Source organism: Pteronotus mesoamericanus, unplaced genomic scaffold (assembly GCF_021234165.1).
Source record: "Pteronotus mesoamericanus isolate MK-2021 breed Mesoamerican mustached bat unplaced genomic scaffold, CSHL_Meso_final scaffold_232, whole genome shotgun sequence".
NCBI lineage: Eukaryota > Metazoa > Chordata > Mammalia > Chiroptera > Mormoopidae > Pteronotus > Pteronotus mesoamericanus.
Genome location: NW_026555311.1, coordinates 19,286,984 through 19,306,774, shown reverse-complemented (window position 1 = coordinate 19,306,774; position 19,791 = coordinate 19,286,984). Strand labels below are relative to the sequence as shown.

At 33.3% G+C, this 19,791-nt stretch overlaps 1 protein-coding gene across 1 annotated transcript in view; it reads left to right on the top strand.

The window, feature by feature from the left end:
- Window positions 1-19,791, top strand: part of GRID2 (glutamate ionotropic receptor delta type subunit 2) — a 1,366,516-nt gene that overhangs the window by 1,041,373 nt on the left and 305,352 nt on the right. The window contains exon 11 of the mRNA XM_054591733.1: window positions 5,803-6,115. Within this exon, the coding sequence (XP_054447708.1) occupies window positions 5,803-6,115 (313 nt within the window). The remainder of the gene's footprint in view (window positions 1-5,802; window positions 6,116-19,791) is intronic.

Genomic DNA, 19,791 nt, shown 5'->3' with positions numbered 1-19,791 from the left:
AAAGAGCCAGAAAGTTGACAAACAATTTTTTGGAAATCTACTGTGGACAAAGCAGTGTGAAAAATATTTAGGGAGAGAGAAGACTATGAAAATAAATCTCCTGTCTTAAGATGTTTATAATTGAGAAGATAAAACGACATTTACAGGATAAGTTCTATATGAGAGATACTAAAATTTAAAAAAATGGAAGGATAATGGTATGCTCTGGGGGAAAATGTCATGAACTCAAATGAAAATACAAAAAAAGTAAAATTTATATATATTATATGCTATATTATTATATTTTATATAAAATATATAAAATTTTATATATATAAAATATATAAAATTTTATATATATAAAATATATATATAAGTATATATAAATATATATATGCTGGGGGAAAATGTCCCCATATATATATATATGGGGGATATATATATATATATATATGCGCTCTGGGGGAAAATGTCATGAACTCAAATAAAAATACAAAAAAAGTAAAATTTATATATATACATTATATGCTATATTATTATATAATTATTATATAATAATTATTATAATTTATATTTATATTATATTTTATAATAATTATATGCTTTATTATATAATAATTATTATAAAATATATTTTATATAAAATATAAAATTTTATATATATAAATATATATATATATGCTGGGAAAAAAAGGCTAGAGTTTGGAGACCAGTGAAAACTAAACTGTTCCTGGAAAGACATTAAAATAATACCATTATGTGAATGGGCATGGCTGTAGGGTTAGAGGCAGCTTGTGGGGAGAGAGCTGGAAGAGATGGCATGTGGTTTCTGGGAAGAGACTGAAAGATAAGACTAAGAATGACAATATAGAAACTAAACTAATAATACTGTTTTTGTCACTTTTGTAGTGGCAGAGACAAAACTACTAAAATAATGAAAGATACTAAGTTCTAGAAATATCAGTATGGCAAGCTCTAAGGATCACTTTTTAATTGAATGTAATCTAAATTTCAAGATCAAATATATATTGATTATTATAGGAAAGAAAAGGAAAATTCTCAAAATACCTCAAGGGAAAATGATTAAATTTATTGGAGTACCATGATAACCAATAAACACATACTGAGTATCTACTATCTACTGAAAATTTGAAGGTGACAAAAATAACTGTTGCTTAAAATTTTGTGCAGTCTTTAGAAAGACTTAAAAGCTCTGTGTGTGTATTACTTGAAGATATTATATTTATTATATAATAGTATAGTATATTATTATATTTATTATATTATAAAGTTTGATCAAATTTTCACTTGAAGAGTTTTTGGGAAGGTCAATCCAGACAGTGGGAACAGCATGTACTAAGAACATGCATTAGGAAAGAATGTTGAAAAAGAAAAATGGTTCAGTATGAATATGATGAAATAGGTTTGACATAATCTAGCTAAAGATGTCTAGACTCTGTTAAAATTTTTATCTTTTTCCTAAGAGCAGTGCAAATCTATTGAAAACCTTTAATCTGTGGCAGGGGATAGTTCATATTTCCTCTACAGAAAGATTACTTTTGCTGCAATAGGGAGATTGGAGAAGACAAAAGATAGATTTCAGGCAGACTCTTAAGGAGTCCAGAAAAGCAGTGATGAGATCTATAAATAGTAAAGAAGTGAAAGAATACTAGGATTCCTAAGAGGTTAAATAAATAGTACAGACAAGGTGGGGGGCATAAAACTGAGAAAGATAATGAGGACATCATATTTTAAGACTAAGCAGAAAAATATTAATGAGGGAAGAGACATTGGAAGAGGACTGGTTAGAGTTCAATATCATGAATATGGTCTTGGCCATGTTAAAGTTAAGATATTGTTAAGTCATCTAATAGAAATTACAATTACGTTGTTCCATAAATCAGTCTTGACTCCTGAGCTCAACTTGAACTATAAATGTGTAAATCTGTACGTAGATGGAAACCCTGGAAGTAATAGACATGAATGGCATTGCCTGGGCAGAGGATCTTGAACAAGAAAAGGTAAAATGCCCATTTACAAAGGATTGTCAACATAAGCTGGAAAAAAGAACTGAGAAAGAGGCTTATATCATGTCATGAAATCCAAAGAAAAGAGTGTTTATGATAGAGGGAGCAATCATCACCGTCAAATGTTGTCCTGAGGACTAAACAGATGAACATTAAATTCTGTCCATTTGGTTCAGCAATGTAAAGATTATGATGTGTTCTGCCCATAAGCACTCAACAATATGGGTGCAAATAGGTCTTCCCAATGTGACTGAGGGGTGTGGAAATGGAGACAAATTTTGAAAAATGACTATGAAAAAGGGAGAGAGAATGGGTAGTAATGGGAATCAGAGATCATAGGGAGTAAAAGGAAAGGCTTTTCTCTTTTTGTTTTTATTCTAATAAGCAGGAGTTAAATAATCTTTTCATAGAAATATACAGTTTATAAGATGATGTTGAAGACTTAAAAGACAAGAGTTTAAGTATCTGAAAGGGAGCGGATTGGTTGCTAAGTTTACTGATGGAAGGTTGGCCTCAGACAGGAAGAAAGACAGCTCCTCTGTGTAAATAGAGGTTAAAAAAAATTAGTCTCGTTGAGGGGTATAAATTGAGAGGTAAAAATAAGTGTAAATTTTAATCTGCCTTCTACGTTCTCTACAGAATATCAGTGGAGGTCATCTTCCAAGAGTTGGGAGAAAGTAAGAACATCAAAAGTTTCAAGAGGGTACAGATTTGAAAACTCATTATAGAAACCTGGTCAAGTGAGTTGACATACATACAAACATACATATATACATACATACATATGTACGTACGTATGTACATAAATAAGAAAGATAGCTAAGTAGCTAGATAACTAGAGAGAGGGGAGGAAGAGACATGTATGAATGATTGTCTCTAATCATTTCTGGTTGTTTTGAAATAGTCAAGAAGTTTTGCAGTCATCTTTCAAAATCAGTAATTCTTGGGGTTTTTTTCTGCTTCAGTGCAGTTTCTCTAATGCAAGTAAGGACTATCACATGTTCATATCAAACACAATAGTCTGCTATATCATTGTTTCTGAAAGATGGAATGAGGCACTTCCTTAGAAAAGTGTACACAGATCTCAAAGAGGGGAAAATGTGTGTGTGTGCGTGTATATGGTGTCTATAAATGTGTTTGTGCAATTTGAAAAGGTCTTTATACAGGGTGGGGCAAAAGTAGGTTTACAGTTATTTGTATGGAAAATAATATAATAAATAATAAGACAAGAATAAATTCTGTGTTTAACGTGCTCAACATCTCTAAACCTTCTTTTGCCCATTCTGTATGATTCTGATATGCCTACCACAGGGAGACTGGGAATTTCTCCTTGAGAACAGACTAGGCAAGTGTTGAAAGTGAACCAGAATTTAAGAAGTTATCCATAGAAATATGACAAGTAATTATTATATTTAATAAATATTTTAGCATGTATGATGCAATTAGTTTCTTTTTAAAAAAGAACACATTATTCCCTAGACATCATTCTTTATCCCATTATAAAAATTCATTTTGTGATACTACAGGTATCTACTATGAAAAGCAATACGCAACAATTCCAATTTATAGTCGTTTCCATGTAAAACATTTAATTATCAACAATATATTTACGATTATTTACAAGCACTCAATCAATATGTTGTCAGTAAATATCTCCTTAGGTAGAATTTTTTCACTTTGGTTGCGTCATTAAAATGCTTTGGTTCACCAGTACATCAATTACTAAATTACTGATCCATAGTCCTTTAATGTCCTGAAGAAGTAAATGTACCTTCTTAAAGCCTAATTGACACTTGGAGAGTTATTTATTCACCATTAGGATTAAAATAAATGAGTCAGCTCACAGTAGCCATACTAAACATAGTTATGTTTATTTCATAAATAGATAAACTGAAGCTCAGAAAAGATAGGACTGGAAAGCTAAAGATCTAGGTTAGATTTTCAATCTGAAAAGATTGAATTTAATTCCTAATATCTAGTTATGAAAATACATGAGTTTGAAAGCAGTAATAATTATTTTCCTGAAAATTAATTTTCTTTTATCTTTTATTTTTTGTTGTTGTTCAAGTACAGCTGTATCCATTTTCCTCCCATCACTCCTTCCCTCCCCACGCGTCCCCACCCTCAATCCCACCTCCCTTTGGCTTTGTCCATGTGTCCTTTCTGCATATTCCTTCATGACCCCTCCCTCCTTTCCCATGTAACCCCCCTTCCCCTTGCCCTCTGGTTACTGTCCGTTTGTTCTTTATTTCATTATCTCTGATTATATTCTGCTTGTTTGTTTGTTTTGTTGATTAGGGTCCACATGTAGGTGAGATCATATGGTATTTGTCTTTCACCTCCTGGTTCATTTCACTTAGCATATTCTACCCTTTGTGACAGCATGGATAAAGTTAATTTTCATACAGTAATTATTAAGCTTAATACTTCTCAGTTAATTCTAAACTTATGGTACTTATATTAATATGGTTTTATTGCAATGCAAATAGTACAATTTTTAGAAAACAACATTTCAGACATTTTAAGGTAAACATATATTTAAATAAGTTACCTTAACCACTTACAATTTGGGTTATTTGGAAAATGAATGATTTGTTACAATATGATAGTGTTATGAGCACAAGCTTTGGAGTAAGAAAAACATAACTTTAATATGGCTTCTATACTTATTAGCTATGAGAATTGAATATGTCTGTATATATGTATATATGCACAAATATTACATTTAGCTAAAATATTTTTGTTACCATTATTTCAGAAGCTAGATTTATCTAAGTTGTTTTAGCATTATACTAAGCATGTTATTTTTTATTTATTTTTGTCCCCCAAAGCAGTAAAATCAGTTTTATATTGTTTCATAAAACAATAAAAAAAGGAAATTAATGAAAATGTTCAAATAATTTACTGTTGTTTACATTTAACTGGAAGGAACTTCCCACCGCTTTAATCACAGCTACAAATCATTATTTCAATGGATATGCTATATTTTATATATTTAAATATGCTTTTCATGTCATAGAATTTAAATTTGAAATCATATTTTAGTGTTTTCACTTCAATTCTGCTATGCACTTTAAATAAATAAAATAGCACATGTCATAGTGTTGAGTGCTATCACTCAATCTAAGGAGACATACACTGAGAAGAAGGGTTATAACTCCAACAAAATTATCTGTCTTCTTAATTTTTAATTGCTCATTAAAGTGTTTCTGAGGTTTTTACAATAAAATCATGGTAGATGCCTCTGGCATATGACATAACAGCACTAAGGGAAAATTCTAACGAACCAGTATGTTTAGAGCTCAGTAATATAAAACTTGATACCGAAGAATCTAAACAGAGGGTAAAATGCTATATTGAGTTGTTTAAATAAACTGCTTAATATGTTAAGGACATATTGAATATCTCAGGAACATTTTCTCAAAAAGAATCCCTTAGAATAAGTTTTGTCTTTGCTACTGCGTTAATAAAAACTTTGATAAAATGACCGTGGAAAAAAAGAATTTCCTTCCTGTGTTACCTGTGTCTAAAATATTCTTCACTGATTTCACATGCTTATTTCATTGGTAGTATGAACAAGGTAATTTGTCTGGCTCTGATGGGGCAATGTTTGCAGTAAGAAATGTGAAATTCCACACATAACTCTCCTCTAAGAAGTGTATGAGTGTTTTTCTATTTAAGACTTAAGATGTTGCTCAAGGCATCTATTTTTTTTTCCCCTCAGGTCAAGATGAAGTGTCACAAATCAAATTGTTTTTCAAACTGTTAATGTGTTCTTTTCTCCTTCAATTTTCAGAGAGCCGACATAGGGATATCTGCTTTAACCATCACCCCAGATCGTGAGAATGTGGTGGACTTTACAACACGTTACATGGACTACTCAGTGGGAGTACTACTTCGAAGGGCTGAAAAGACAGTGGATATGTTTGCCTGTCTTGCACCATTTGATCTCTCTCTATGGGCTTGCATTGCTGGCACAGTCCTTCTTGTGGGTCTTCTGGTCTATCTTTTGAATTGGCTTAATCCTCCACGATTACAAATGGGATCAATGACTTCTACTACTCTCTACAACTCCATGTGGTTTGTGTATGGATCCTTTGTACAGCAAGGTAAGGAGAAAAAATACATTTTCATATGAAAAAGGAGTGTAATATTTCAATTGCCATGATTTCAGTTAAGAATGTGATGTATCTGACATCAGTAAGTATTCAAAAGAGTCTTTGCAGCAATACTTAGAATAGAACATTTTCTACTTTTTCCTAGTGGACCTCAAACATAGCACATTTCCAACAAAAAAAGAGAATGATTCATTATCTTTTGATGTAAGTTCAATATCATCAACAAAGCCAAAAATGAATGTCAGAAGTAAGGTTCTAAAGAAACTCAAAATCCTCTCTTAACTCTGAGAAATAGCCTTACTAGGATGAAACTACTTACTAACAGAACACATACTGTTTAATTACTTATATATGTAAGAGATATTGGGATGTGTTCTTTGTTCAGAGATATTTCATGTATTAAAAATATTCATCGATGGTGAAAAAGCTTTAATTTAAGAAAGTAATATATTTTATTTTTATCTTTTACTTTAACAAACATTTAACAATGACTTAAATTTTATTATATTCTAAAGAATGACTTTGTTTTGTATTCACTATTCAAGCTGCCCTAGTCTTTAAATTAGTAAACTTTTTAACATTAAACATTTTAAAATAGAATAATATTTATTGAACTCTGTAATTGAGACTACTGCCATCATGGAGAATGAAATAATAAAATACTCAGGCAATTAATAGTTTTTTACAAACTTCTCACATGTATTGAAGAGGAGAGCCGTGTGTTACAGCGGAGACACATGATACATTTGCCTTAACATTTACCACTCTTAACAGCATCTTATTTTTTTGGATCTTCCATTAAATTTAATTCTTTCTAATCCTACTTAACTAATCACAAGGTTTGTCTAGACTCTTCAATTACATGTTCTAATGTCTAACCTATTTTTGTAAAGATTTGTAAGTACGCATCTCCCTCTGCCTTTCCATATCAAGGGCTCTATCTAAGGTTATATTTGTCACAAGCATTTTTAGTCAATTCATTAATCACTAATCCAGTAGATATTTAATCCACACTATTTATCTAAGATAGAATTTTGCTAGGCACTGAGTATATAATTATGAACAAAGAGTTTTTGCCATCATTGAGCTACAAGTCTATTGAGACACAAACATGTGAACAAAGAATGATAATTATGGGTAGAAAGTGCTGTGATAGATATAAGTGCAGATCATTATGAGAGCATAGGGATAAGAAGCCTCACTATATCTTAATATGGCAAAGAAACCTTTTGAATTAAACTATATAAACAGATACAAAATTAATTAACTATTTAAGGAGCTTGGTGAAGAAGAGGAGGGGGAAAAGGAGACAGATGGATAGGAGAGAATTTAATATGAAGAAGTGAGAGAGAAATTAGGATAGGTTACGCAGAATAGAACTGGCAAAAAATAAGGCTGAAGATATATTTGATATTATCAAGAGTTTGAACATGATCCTTAGGGAAATGATCTGCTATAACAGATATTAAATAAAGAAAAGCATGTTCAAATTTGTGCTATAGAAATATTTAGATTATAATGTGGAGACTAGGTTGAAAAAGGGCAATGTGGAAAGTGAGTAAAATTTGAAGAGTATCATAATAACTAAGTAAAGAGTTTATGTTGCTTCCACAGAAGTGAGGTGGCTTTGGGAATCAAAAGAAGGGCACTGATGAATTGGAGTCAATAGAACTTGATTAATTAAATAGTGGTATGGCGACTGATACTAAAGGAGGAAAATGAGGCAGTCTTATCCTAGGGTTCTGGATTGGGAAATATAGGTGTACTAGACCTTAAAATCTTTTACTGATGAAATAAAAAACAGAAAGAGCAAGTGCGATGAGGAACGTGCTACATTAATTTTAGTGCCTGTTGAGTTTGAAGTATGTGTGAAACATGCAAGGAGATATTTCTAATGCTTGTTAGTGGTTTGGTATCTTTGTCAGAAGCACATGAGAGACATCATGGCTAAATATATATTTAGAAAATATTAGCATTAGGCCATAGATGTAGGCCATAGATGTAAGATCACACAGAATACTTGTTCTAAACTGCATACTCCTAATTGAGGACCAGTGGCCCAGACATGGCCTAAGACAGGGCCCTAAGGAAAGAAATGGATAGAGGTAACTGATAAGGAGTGATGAGAAAAATTCAAGTATCATGTATATGTAGCATGCAGTGGAATACATAGCAAATAAAACCAGTATTTCAAAACTGAGAATTTAGTTGTCTGTGTTAAACATTTCAAATAAACAAGTAAAATTAATTCTTGAAAGATGTTCATTGGATTTAGCAGTAAGCTTGTTATTGATAGTGTTCCAGTGACTATAGCTACATAACAAGTTCCTCCAAAACCTACCGATTCTGAGGGTCAGAAGTTTAGAGAAGACTTAATGAGGATGGCTTGTCTTTCCTCAGTGGTGTCTGAGGTCTCAGCTAGACAACTCAGTCTGGAGGCTGAGCTCATGTCTGGTAGTTGATGCTGGCTGAGGGCTGGTAACCTCAGTTTTCTTCCAAAGTCTCTCTGCATGAGACAGTTTATCCTTTCTCACCCATCATGGTTGATTTCTTCATAGAAATTATTCCAAACGGGGAGAAAATGATAAAACAATAATTTTGTAGTCCATGTTAGGGGTCATCAACGTGTATGATGGTGTGAGTTCCTCTTGCAGGGAATATCCTTCCTGGTTATGCCCACCACATAGCTTTGTTATGAAAATTAAAATGGTTAAAAATCATAAAGTTCTTAGATAAAATAACATATGAGGGGGAACTCAAAAACCCCAGAATTTATTTATTAAAAAAATGTGTATTTATTTTTACATATTTAATCTTCATTTACCTGTTGAGACTTTTCTCCACTACTCAAAACAGTCTTTGAACTCTTCAATTTTGATGCCGTTTAGAGCTTATGCATTTTTTGTTTTACCACTTCCACACAGGCAGAACATTTCTCTATGAGGACTTTTTTCAACCAGGGAAATAAAAAAAAAAAAGGTTGCTTGGGGCAAGATTGGATGAATAGGGAAGGTGGGGCATGGGGGTCATGCTGTTTTTGGTCAAAAACTGTTTAACACTCAGTGCCTTGTGGGCAGGTGGGCTTGTAAATCACCCATCATGAAATGGGCAAATGCGTTGAGTCTTCAAAAAAGTTCACTGAAGCCAAATGCAGCCTCTCACAACAATGCCGTCTAATACACTGATACAGATGGGTTCCTAGAACACTCACTTATCAGGGGGAGCCTGTACTACAAGGGGTCTGCCCTCCAGAAGATAATTCTGTTTTTTGGGAGTCCCCCCCTTATATATATGTCATATAAATGTTTACTGAATAAATTAAAAATAAAAACAAATTAGACTCAGACATGGATATTTAGGCATACAAGAAGGAGCTAACAAGGCAAATGGTTTTAGATTGGTGAGATAATGATATTGGGTTGGCCAAAAATTCTGTATGGTTTTTTTCTGTGAAATAAAAGACACGCTTTTCATTTTTGTCAATAACTTTATTGATTTGGATATTTTCAGTATGTCAGCTATCTCCTGAATGATATAATATTGATTGTTTTCAATTAATGTCTTGATTTGATCACTATCAACTTCAACAAGTCTACTGGACCATGGAACATCATCCAGAGAGAAATCTCCAGCACAAAACTTCACAAACCACTTTTGACATGTTTCATCAGTCACAACACCTTCTCCTACACTGCTCAAATCTTTTTTTCACATTTCAGTTTCATGTTTGCCTTTCTTGAAATAATAAAGCATAATTCTCTGAAAATGTTGCATATTGTCTTCCATCTTCCATATTAAAATGGCTACACAAAAATTTACCAGTTTTGCTTTATTTTATATGCACGCTGATATGACAGCTGTCACAATACAATCTAATAAAATTGTTTCAAATGAAGTTAAAGACAACTAAGTGCTACTAGAGCCCTCTTACAGAAACACAAACAAACCAACCTTTTGGCCAACCCAGTAGATTCTGGGGTACATGGAGCACTAGAAAAATAGAAGGACCAATAATAAAGATGTAACAGAGAATAAAACTGGAAAATAGTAAGAGAGAACAGAGTTCTTGATGAGGCTAAAGAACAACGGTGGAAACATCAGTGTAAAAGAAATTGAAGTTTGTATTTACAAAATGGGACAACCGAGACTAACCTTTTTGAAATAGGACAAGTTATAAGTTTGTAGATGTGGATTCCTGGAGTTAAGAGTTGGCAAAGGACTTCAAAGCTGATCAAGAAATTGAGAGCCCAGAGGATTAGATGAACCCTCTGTAATGACGTCAGCTTGGACTGCAGATGTAGAAAATGAGCCATGTGCCAAACTTGTCAATAAATGAGGGGGAGAGAACTAGGATGTTGATAGATATGTGCATTGATTAGAAATAGAGGTGGTATTGCTAGATGTGATTAACCTCTGTTTCTATCTTACTATTTCCTGTTCCATTCAATTTTTCTGTACATGGTTTTAATAATCACCAATATGCAGACAACTCCTGAATCTATGCCCTTGAATTTTAGTTGTGCATACTCAGCTGGTCACTAGACCACTCCTGGATATACCAATATTTGGTGGGCAAATTTTAACATACCAAAAGTTGAATTGTTTTACACTTTTCACTTTGGCAGACTCTTATATTCTCTATTCCAGCTGATGCATTACTAACCACTCCAGCATACAGATTTGAAACTTCGAAAACATTTTTTTTCTACAGCTTATATTCAGTCATAATCAAGTTTTGCAAATTTTATCTCCTAAGTATTTCCAGAAGAAATTTCCTCTCTCCTAGAGAGATAAGGCCTAGATCATAACTTAGATAAAGCCAGCTTCATTTCTCATTAGAACTACAGGAATCTCCTAACAGGCCTTTTACATTTTGTCCCTTGAAAATATATGCTCCACATATTTACATATATAAACAAGTTACCACTATCATGAAGAGAGCTCGCTACATAATTCCTATTCTTCAAGTATTTTCTTGGCTCCCCGCCTGTAATTTAAAAGTCTGAGTTATTCAGATCATGAACAATATTCCACCATGTAGCTGTTGTCCAGTGCTCAATTCTAATCTCTTACTACTTACTCATGTCTCATATTTCATTGCCCAGTTACTCCAGACAAGAATGATTCTCTGCCTTTCTTCTGCCCTTTCCAATTCCTGATATCCCTTCATTACCTGCTTAATCTCTAGTGCCACATTCTTCTTTCATATGCAGATTCCTATGTATCCTCTTAATTCTTGTTTTGATTTCACCTTTTTCAGGAAGTCTTTGCTAGGATTAGGGACCATATGTTATGCTCCTGAGGATATATTTATTAGAGGATTTATGAACTATAGTATGATTGCCTTTCTTTTTCCATTTGTCCTAACCTGAATTCTTTAAACACATGCAGGGTAGGGTCTTACTTATCTTTATAGTCATTTTGCCTGTAGTTCAGTGTCCTGCACATATTGAGGGTTTAATAAATGCATACTGATTAACTAAATGAATAAATAAATACTAAATACTTAACTAAATCAAGCATAGAGTTAGCAGCAATATTTTGATTATTAGATTACAGTCTGTTCCTAAGTGACCTGAAACTCACTAAACCAAACAAGAAGTTATTTAGGATGTATCTATTGGTATATTTTACTAAGTAACTAAGATAAGAAACATATAAATAAGGTCTCTCTGCGGTTGAACTTTATTTTTGAGGGTGTTGACATGCTTATAGAGTCTCTTTCTGAATTTTGCTTTCAGGTGGCCAAATTTTAGTAAGTTTTGGAAGATAAACAAGACTAAAGAAAGAAAGAAAGAAAGAAAGAAAGAAAGAAAGAAAGAAAGAAAGAAAGAAAGAAAATGCCAATATGGTTAGCATGGCTTTCTAGTTCCATAAAGATGCAACAGATATCAAAAGTTATAAATATGTTAAGCCCATTTATCTACCAACTGTGTGATTGTACATTTGTACAAATTCATAATGATGGATAATGCTAAATTGTACATATTACTTCATCTTTAAAATGATGCTCTTCTTCTACTTGCTAACAATAAAAAGGTGAATTCATTTAAAGATACCAAGAACATCATTACACTTTGATTAAAAAATAAATTAAGACAAGGCTCATAAACCCATGAAAAAGAAAATCAATCAATGAAAGTGTCCATGCACAGACAATGGAGTTGGAATTACTAATAACTTCCAATAAAAATGTAACCTTTTAATAAGAAACACTGCTGCTCTTTAAAAATTGCTGTCTCTATTGAGTCACTAGACCAGATTGAATAGGGATAAAGAAGCATTTCATGTATTACTAGAGAGATATCTGAAAAAAGAGTTCAGGGACAGCCAAAAGCAGGAAAATGCTAAATATATGTGAGGTGTTTACTAATCCTCATTTTTAAAAAATCTGTAACTTCAAAGCATTCTGGAAAACAGCCCAGGGACTCTGCAAAAGCAGTGTGGTCCATTAAGAGATAAACTTAATACATCTGTTTGGCTGGAACATTAGAGCGTGTGAATTAGGTAAAGGGCATGAATGAGAGACCAATTTTACGGAAGTTTTATTGTCATTTTATATCTTCCCTTATCTCCTTGTCTACGTACATCTCTCTGCAATAAACATATGTTTTAAAAGTCTGGGGCTTGGTTTTTGAAGATCCCTTATGTTTAGTTAATGGGCAGTGACTCATTAACATCTGGGCCACGGAGGACCTCTAGGACCCGTGGTTGTCTGTAATTTATTTTCTGTTTACTTGAAAAGTAATTTTGAAGAAAATTTCAGAGTTCACCTCAGATGGTTTTGTCTAATTTTATAAAGTAGAAATGTTGATATTCATGTAAAATATTTGGACCTATTACATATGTTTACTTACCAGCAAGCATTTATTAAGTACCAAGTATGCGACAGGAACAGGGAGAGCAAAAGGAAAACAAAGAAACACAACATTAAGTGGCTTAATAAATATTTCTTGGGTATACTAGATATTTTTAATATGGTCATAAATAAGAAAATATTGCAGGAGTATTCAGTGCTATGTGAGCAAGCCATAGCCAAATGGAAGTCAAATAAACCACTTCTGATGAGCAGAGCAGACAGAATTTTTAGAAGGAGTAAAAAAGGAAAATTCCTTTGGTAGCTTTCTTAAAAATCAAATAGGTCCACAGATGCTAGTAATTAATGGAACAAAGGCCCTTTAGGAATGGTAGAGGATAACTCGATGGCTGCTGCACAGGAATTAACATGAGAAGCAACCCACTGGCTTTGAGATCCCAGAATAATTTTTGGAGACAATAAAGAGCTTTTCCCACTGCCAGGTGGATTGCACTGTCATGGAGAATCACAACTCTCTTGCTCCCACTATCAGAAGAGTTAGACATTCTTCTCTCTCGCATTAAGTAAGCATCAGAAGAGATTATTGATGAGAGGGCGTCTTTTTAAAACTTTTCAAAGGAGATTAACTCAAAAAAATCCATTTCAACAATGTAGATATCAAATTCATGAAATTTGCCAATGTCCTAGTCACAAAAACCCTAAGGATTCAAACCTTGAAATGAAGTCACTAAAGTTATTCCTTTGTAATGTTATCTGATATTTCACATTCAATCTGAATATAACAGAAGAGATATTGGCTAGCTCTCTTGTTTACTGACCCTAATGCAAACAGGGAAAATGAGAGTAATTCCCAGTGACAGGTTAACTGGACTACAGAGACCAGTTTCTTTCTGCATTCTGTCCTTACAGATATTAACTCAAAAAGGCTCTCAGTAACTTGTATTTAGGTTTGAACAACATCTCTTTTGTTGCTAATTGTGACTGGCAGTTCTTAATGAAGAGAGTGCGGAGCACTCTGAGTGGCGTCACATCCACTTGAGAATGTCCCCATGCTGATTTAAAACATGACAAGGCACTCATTTTCTTTCTTTTTATCATCAGGTTTCTCTACTACTAAAGAAAAAGTTGAACTTCGATGCTTCAGAGACTGTTCTAACGCTATTATTATGGGTATCTGGTGCAAGTAAATTGTTTTGTGTGACTAGAAAACATTGCCATGATGCTAGGGTATGATTTCATTAGCTCACATTCCCAACGAAATGTAATGAGCTCCTATGCAATTATTCCATGAGCTATATGCATGCAATGTGTCCCTGAATTTCACTTATTTTAATACCAACTTTTCATGGTTTCAGCCAGAAAAACCTTTCTTGTGCTGAAATGGGCTTTTGAAGAGTTAAAAGCAATCAAAGAAAAAATCAGATTTCTGTTTATAAAATGCTTACAAAACAAGACCTGGTATAAACAACATTTTCTGGACTACTCTGAACTATTTATGCATATATACCATAACAAAAGACATTTTAGTTTTTAACAAAACAAAAGAGTTCAATAAACAAAAACATTAACAAAAATCGAAAGGTGATTTTAAGATGTTATGAATTGATTTTTTTTCTTTTTCCCCAAAGTACTATAAGAAAAAATATTTTAAAAATATAAATTTAAATGATAGGAAAAGGTAGATGTCATAGGTTCTTTAAAATAGTATTTTCAGCTCTGGAGTGTGGCTCAGTGGATTGAGTGCTGGCCTGCGAACCAAAGGGTCGATGGTTCAATTCCCGGTCAGGGTACATGCCTGGGTTGCAGGCCAGGTCCCGAGTGCAGGGGACACGTGAGAGGCAACCACACATTGATGTTTCTCTCCCTCTCTTTCTCCCCGCCTCCCCTGCCATCTAAAAATAAATAATAAATAAAATCTTAAAAAAATAAAATAGCATTTTCATACTGTAATAGTCATTGTTTATACAGTACCATATCACAATACCTCTCAGTTTAAGTAATGAGAATAGGGGCAGACGTCACCAAAGATAAATTTATTCTAAAAGAGATTTAAGATTGATTAAAATTTAAGTACTAGGATCAAGGGACTATAGGCAATAAGAGAGACTGTCAGTTTAGAATACAAATTTGATGACTCAATTTTGGTCTGACCAGAATCCATTTTTCTCCTTCGCCTATGAATCTGTAGTAAAAAGTTTAATATGATGGTTATATTTCTAAAAGTATGGGCAACTAACCAGTTTTCAAAAACAAAATCAACCTGTTTTTTAAATTAAGACTCTTAGCATTTAACCTAGCTCTAAGATGCATGCTTATAAGGCAACTATAACGCTTATCATGCTGAATTTAGGATTTCCATTTTTGATTTACAAAACTGATAAGTAACAAAGTCTTGTGATTCTTTTGTTAAATACCCTGGGATGTGGCATAGTCTTAACTTGAATTGTTCACAATTATAAGGCAGAGAAATTCCAGCATGTAATATAAAGTATAAATTCAGATTATGTATCTCATTATGCATACAAGGTCTCTCCAGAAGGTATCCAGCCATGTAATATGAAAAATAGAGACATTTACTGAAGAAGATACAAGGTACAAGGAACATTGTACATAGGACAATGACGACTCAGTCCCCTTCAAAGTAGGTACCTTGGGACCTCACACAGTTCTCTCAATCGCCATCAGATGCTCCATTGTATATTCTTGAATCTCTTTAACTGTCTGAAATCTTTCCCTTTCAAAGGTGATTTTAGTTTTGGTAAAAGCCACAGTTTGCAGGGTGTCAAGTCTGGCTTGTAGTAGGACTGAGTCACTTAGGTGATTTGATGTTTTACCAAAAAATTCTGCCTGAGACATGATGCATGAGTGAGCACATTGTCATGATGAAGCTGCCAATCACCAGTTGCCCATAGCTGCAGCCTTCTGAATCAACCTAATAGTTTTCATGGAGAAATGTTCAAGGTTAATGCAAAATCTGATGTAGATTTGTTGCTCTACTCAGTCATTTTGAATGCCATGGCCACACAGTACACATGTTCACTCATTGGCATCTACTGCCCTCACTGACAGTACAGTGCAGTTATCATTGTTCAGCAATGTGCATTCCAGTCTACTCTCCTTGGTTACATCAATGTTGCCTAAACTGTTTTTATTATATTAACAATAGGAGGTGAGAACTCTACCACTGAACCACCAGTGCTTGCCCGCCAACTTGCACCATACACGAAAAATAAACTCAAGATGGATAAAAGACTTAAATGAAAGTCACAATATCATAAAAGTCCTAGTGGAGAATATAGGCAGGAAAATTTCAGATATTCCACACAGCAACATTTTCACTGACTTAGATGCGGGGAAGGGGATAACAAGGGAAAGAAGGAGAGCAGTCATCAAGGAACATGTATAAAGGACCCATGGACACCTGGAGGGCGGTAGGATTGAGTGTGGGAGGTGAGGGTGGGTAGGGCAGGGGAGAGTAATGCGGGGGAAATGGGGATGACTGTAATTGAACAATAAACAAACAAAATAAATTGTAAATTTCTGTGTTCAGTATTATATAATAATAATTTTATGTCTAAAACTGTATTAATTATATCACACTGTATTTAACAATGTATCGATTAACTAAAGTCATGTTATTTAATAAGCAAAATTAAGTTAAAGCTATAATATATAGAAATAAATGAGAATATTTAGGTATTTATAAGAAATAATGGCAGGACTTAGATCTCATATATCAGTGCCCCTTATTTGTAAACTATACTTTTTGATGGCAATTGTTCTATATGGTATCAAGACATAGCAAAAGACCAGTGTATGATCCAACTTTCACATAAAATATGGACACACAGAATTGCTCTTTGATTTGTGGTTGTGACCAAAACATAGAGAGTTTCTTTATATTTACAACTCTCTCTTACACTCTAAAGTAACAATCCATGTGGGACAGTTACCCAGTTTCTTCTGTCTGCTTCAGTTGTTTTCTAGCACTAAATGTTTATATCCATTATTTAAGCTCTAATTTAGCATGTCCTACAAGTATTCTTCTGATTTTACTTATTTTAAAATCTCCATGCTCTTGGAAACATTTGCTAGGACATTAAATAAGAATTAGTTTCTTGGTCACAAGGGTGGAGAGGACACGCACAGTGTCTATCTTGATGGCGCTTTCAACATACAAGAGATACAAGTAAACACACCACTCCATCATGGAATATTGGGCTGGCCAAAAACTGTTACTTTTTTTTTCTGTAAAATAAAAGACACACTTCTCATTTTTATCAATAACTTGATTAGTTTGGATAGTTTGGGTATGTTGGCTATCTCCCGCTACTGGTTTCTAGTGGATAAAGGCTAGGGGCGCTGCTATACATCTTCCAGTGCTTAAGACAGCCCTATAGCAAAGAATTATTTAGTCAAAATGTCAATAGTACCAAGAAACTTCGCAAACCACTTTTGACATGTTTGATCAGTCACAACACCTTCTCCATACACTGCACAAATCTTTTCTTTGCACTTCAGTTGCATTTTTACCATTCTTAAAATAATAAAGTGTAATATGCCAAAATGTTGCATTTTCCTTCCATTGTTAGTATTAAAATGGCTACACAAAAATTCAAAAATTTTTATTTTTTTTAACTGCATGCTGATATGACAGCTGTCACAATACAATCTAACAAAATTGCTTTAAATGAAGTTAAAAACACTAAGCACTATGCAAACCATTGTACAGAAGAAAACAAAATGAACTTTTGGGCCAACCTGGTAATAATTATCATGCTGAAGAAAGCACAAGCCATGATGAGCATGGGATTTTTCAGATACGCTGCTATTTGGCACGTTGAACTAGGTAAAATACATAACCACTCTTCACCTGCTAAAAAAGGGAACACAGCCCTAGCCAGTGTAGCTCTGTTGGTTGGATCAAGATCTTGTAGGTCAAAAGGCTGTGAGCTCAATTCCTGGCCTGGACACATATCCAGATTGTGGTTTCGATCCCCAGTTGGGGCCTACACAAGAAGGCAACCAATTGATGTTTCACTCTCATGTAAAAGTTTCTCTCTCTCTCCTCCTCTCTCTAAAAGCAATGAAAAAATGTGCTCAGGTGAGTAAAAACAAAAGCAATAAAAGAAAGAAAGAAATGGAAGGAACACAGAGTAGGAACTAAAATTTTTATTTAGTGACAATGAAAGAAATATGCAATTAACTTACTTGATCTTTGCTTCCTGAGCTATAAAATAAAATGGCAGTTTATTTTAAAATTTTCTTTTAGCTATAGGATTGTGTGATTTTACAATGTAAAGATCTAGTTAAACAACTGTTTTTATATTTTTTGTATTTTCCTGAGGGATAGCTTAGTTTTAAATCCTGTAATCTACCGCTTCCTTGCTATTTGATATTCAACGAGTTTCTTAACGTCTACATGCCTCAGCTCCCCAGATAATAATTACATATTTTAACAGGTATTCGAAAAATTAAGAATTCGTGGATTTAAAACCCTTCAAATTGTATGTATGACACAATATAAGTACTCCATATTATAATTTCCTCATTGTTATTACAGGCCACAGTAAGAAATGGAATCAACCACATTTTAATGCTTTATTATTATAATATTTGAATGCATTACTATCTCACAGAAAATAAGTGTTATTTAAGGAAGCATAGTATAATTAGGCATAATGAAATCTATTAGGAAAGCGAATTTAGTTAGCTAAAGAAAATGCTTATAGTAAAAACCATATGCTACAAATTCATAATAACTTTCTCATTCAACTAGATACAAAAAACTATAAGAACATTCTTCCCTGTGTTAGCATATCATTACCACACAGAACTTGTAATAAACTGTATATAGTACAACATGGCCAGAGATGCAACAAATTAATGAACCCAAATTGAATAGAATTGTAAGTTTTGGCTAGGGATGCTTCTATGTATATTAGGTACTTTAGGGCTCTGTTTCATTTGAAAAATGTCTATTCAGATTCTCTGCCTAATTTTTAGTACTTTTTTGCTATTGAGTTGTCTGAGTTTTTTATATATTTTGAATATTAACTCCTTTTCAGGTATGTGATTCACAAATATTTTCTCCCCTTCTGTAGGTTGTTTCTTTTTTTAAATTTTGTTGATGGCTTTTTTTGTTTTGCAGAAGTTTTTTTGTTTCTTGTTTTCTGGTTTTTTGACATTCAATGTTATTTTGTATTAGTTTCATGTATACAGTACAGTGGTTAGAAAATCATATATTTTACAAAGTGATCCTTCCAATATATCAAGTACTCACGTGGCACAATGCATAGTTATTAGAATATTATTTATTATATTCCCTGTGCTGTATTTTACATCCCCATGATAATTTTGTAACCACCAATTCGTACTTCTGAATCCCTTCCCCTTCTAACCAGTCTCCCAACCCCCCTCCCCTCTGGTAACCGTCAGTCTGTTCTCTGTGCAGAAGTGTTTTAGTTTGATGTTGTCCCACTTGTTTATTTTTGCTTTTGATGTTTGGTTTGATGTTGTCCCACTTGTTTATTTTGCATTTGCTTTAGGTGTCAAATCCAAAAAAATTATCTCCAAGATTGATGTCAAGTTGTATATTGCGTGTATTTTCTTATACGCTTTTACATTACATTCAAGTCTTTAATCCATTTAAGTTAATTTTTGTGTATAGTATAAGATAGTGTATCAGTTTCATTCTTTTGCAATGTCAATAATTATTTGATGGCCGATTATAGTAATAAAACTAAAAGCAACCTTTTCTGTTATTTACACATAACCTATGGTAAATACTATGCTAAATTTTTTATTTAATTGATAAAATGCTTTTAAACTTAAGAGAATTGGTGAACTA